The following is a 2500-nucleotide window of genomic DNA, read 5'->3' as shown; positions in this document are numbered from 1 at the left end:
TTGGTGAGGTGGTGGTGGTGGTGTGGTGTGGTGGTGGGGAGGGGGGGGGACAGGCCTCGTAAACACGGTAACTGACTGACTGCTGTCGTTACCGTGGTGATGGTGGTGGTGGTGAGGGTGGTGGTGGTGGTAATTATGGTGGTGTTGGTGATGGTGGTGGTGGTGACAGGTGGTGGTGGTGATGGTGGTGGTGGTGGTGGTGGTGGGTGATGGTGGTGGTGGTGGTTGATGATGGTGGTGGTGGTGACAGGTGGTGGTGGTGATGGTGGTGGTGGTGGTGGTTGTGGGTGATGGTGGTGGTGGTGGGTGATGATGGTGGTGGTGGTGGTAATTATGGTGTTGTTGGTGATGATGGTGGTGGTGGTGGGTGGTGGGTCATGATAGTGGTGGTGACAGGTGGTGGTGGGTGATGGTGGTGGTTGATGATGATGGTGGTGGTGGTGGTTGATGGTGGTGGTGGTGGGTGGTGGGTGATGGTGGTGGCGGTTGATGATGATGGTGGTGGTGGTGGTTGATGATGGTGGTGGTGATGGGATGGTGATGGGGATGGTGTTGGGGTTGGTGTCCGGGTGTCGTTAGGGAGGTGGGTTGGTGGTGGTAGATGCTGAAGTGTGTGTGTGTGTGTGTGTGTGTGTGTGTGTGTGTGTGTGTGTGTGTGTGTGTGTTAATGTCTTTTTTTCCTAGGGGAGAACACTATCGATGACTTCCGGAGTGACACAACCTATGACACGCTGTATCTGCGCGATGCATTGTGGGCCCAGAGACACATCAAGATGAGGCAAAATGGCGGCAGTATCAGTGAGTGTGTGGTGACTATCGCTGAGTGTGTGGTGACTGTCCCTGGTGAGTGTGTGGTGACTGTCCCTGGTGAGTGTGTGGTGACTGTCGCTGGTGAGTGTGTGGTGACTGTCCCTGGTGAGTGTGTGGTGACTGTCGCTGGTGAGTGTGTGGTGACTGTCCCTGGTGAGTGTGGTGACTGTCCCTGGTGAGTGTGTGGTGACTGTCGCTGGTGAGTGTGTGGTGACTGTCCCTGGTGAGTGTGTGGTGACTGTCCCTGGTGAGTGTGTGGTGACTGTCGCTGAGTGTGTGGTGACTGTCCCTGGTGAGTGTGTGGTGACTGTCCCTGGTGAGTGTGTGGTGACTGTGGTGACTGTCCCTGGTGAGTGTGTGGTGACTGTCCCTGGTGAGTGTGTGGTGACTGTCCCTGGTGAGTGTGTGCTGACTGTCCCTGGTGAGTGTGTGGTGACTGTCCCTGGTGAGTGTGTGCTGACTGTCCCTGGTGAGTGTGTGCTGACTGTCGCTGAGTGTGTGGTGACTGTCGCTGAGTGTGTGATGACTGTCCCTGGTGAGTGTGTGGTGACTGTCCCTGGTGAGTGTGTGGTGACTGTCCCTGGTGAGTGTGTGGTGACTGTCCCTGGTGAGTGTGTGGTGACTGTGATGACTGTCCCTGGTGAGTGTGTGGTGACTGTCGCTGAGTGTGTGGAGACTGTCCCTGGTGAGTGTGGTGACTGTCGCTGAGTGTGTGGAGACTGTCCCTGGTGAGTGTGGTGACTGTCGCTGAGTGTGTGGTGACTGTCCCTGGTGAGTGTGTGGTGACTGTGGTGACTGTCCCTGGTGAGTGTGTGGTGACTGTCGCTGAGTGTGTGGTGACTGTCCCTGGTGAGTGTGTGGTGACTGTCCCTGGTGAGTGTGTGGTGACTGTCGCTGGAGTGTGTGGTGACTGTCCCTGGAGTGTGTGGTGACTGTCGCTGAGTGTGTGGTGACTGTCGCTGAGTGTGTGGTGACTGTGGTGACTGTCCCTGGAGTGTGTGGTGACTGTCCCCGGAGTGTGTGGTGACTGTCCCTGGAGTGTGTGGTGACTGTCCCTGGAGTGTGTGGTGACTGTCGCTGAGTGTGTGGTGACTGTCGCTGGTGAGTGTGTGGTGACTGTCGGTGAGTGTGTGGTGACTGTCCCTGGTGAGTGTGTGGTGACTGTCGGTGAGTGTCTGGTGACTGTGTGGTGACTGTCCCTGGTGAGTGTCTGGTGACTGTGTGGTGACTGTCCCTGGAGTGTGTGGTGACTGTCGCTGAGTGTGTGGTGATTGTTGCAGAGTGTGTGGTGACTGTCCCTTGTGAGTGTGTGGTGAATGTCCCTGTGTGTTCGATATTCCAGTCAAACTTAGAGAAAAGGAGCGAGAGCGGGATTCGAACCCACACCCTCACGGACTCTCTGTATTGTCAGCTGAGCGTCTTAACCACTGTGCCACCTTTCTCTTTGAATATATGTAAGACAGTCAGTCGTGTTCGACTGTGACCATCAGAACAGCAGAGGAGGCAACTGCTGTCCCGACTATCAGGGCGAGAATTAGATTACAGCGGAGAGTGTCTTGTCCAATTTACATCCCCACTCTCTCTCGGCCAAGAGGATTTTAGGACAGTCGGCGTTGGGATGGTTCCCAAAGGCCAACTAGCCCCCGAGTCTGCAGCAGTAAGAGCCAGTGCAATTTTGCCTCCTGGTTTG

General features: G+C 56.0%; 1 protein-coding gene across 1 annotated transcript in view; it reads left to right on the top strand.

Moving 5' to 3' along the window:
- Positions 1–2500, top strand: part of LOC143277588 (hemicentin-2-like) — an 86256-nt gene that overhangs the window by 80305 nt on the left and 3451 nt on the right. The window contains exon 43 of the mRNA XM_076582467.1: positions 685–798. Within this exon, the coding sequence (XP_076438582.1) occupies positions 685–798 (114 nt within the window). The remainder of the gene's footprint in view (positions 1–684; positions 799–2500) is intronic.

The sequence above is a fragment of the Babylonia areolata genome, chromosome 34, assembly GCF_041734735.1.
Source record: "Babylonia areolata isolate BAREFJ2019XMU chromosome 34, ASM4173473v1, whole genome shotgun sequence".
Lineage (NCBI taxonomy): Eukaryota > Metazoa > Mollusca > Gastropoda > Neogastropoda > Buccinidae > Babylonia > Babylonia areolata.
This window is presented reverse-complemented; position numbering and strand designations above follow the sequence as displayed.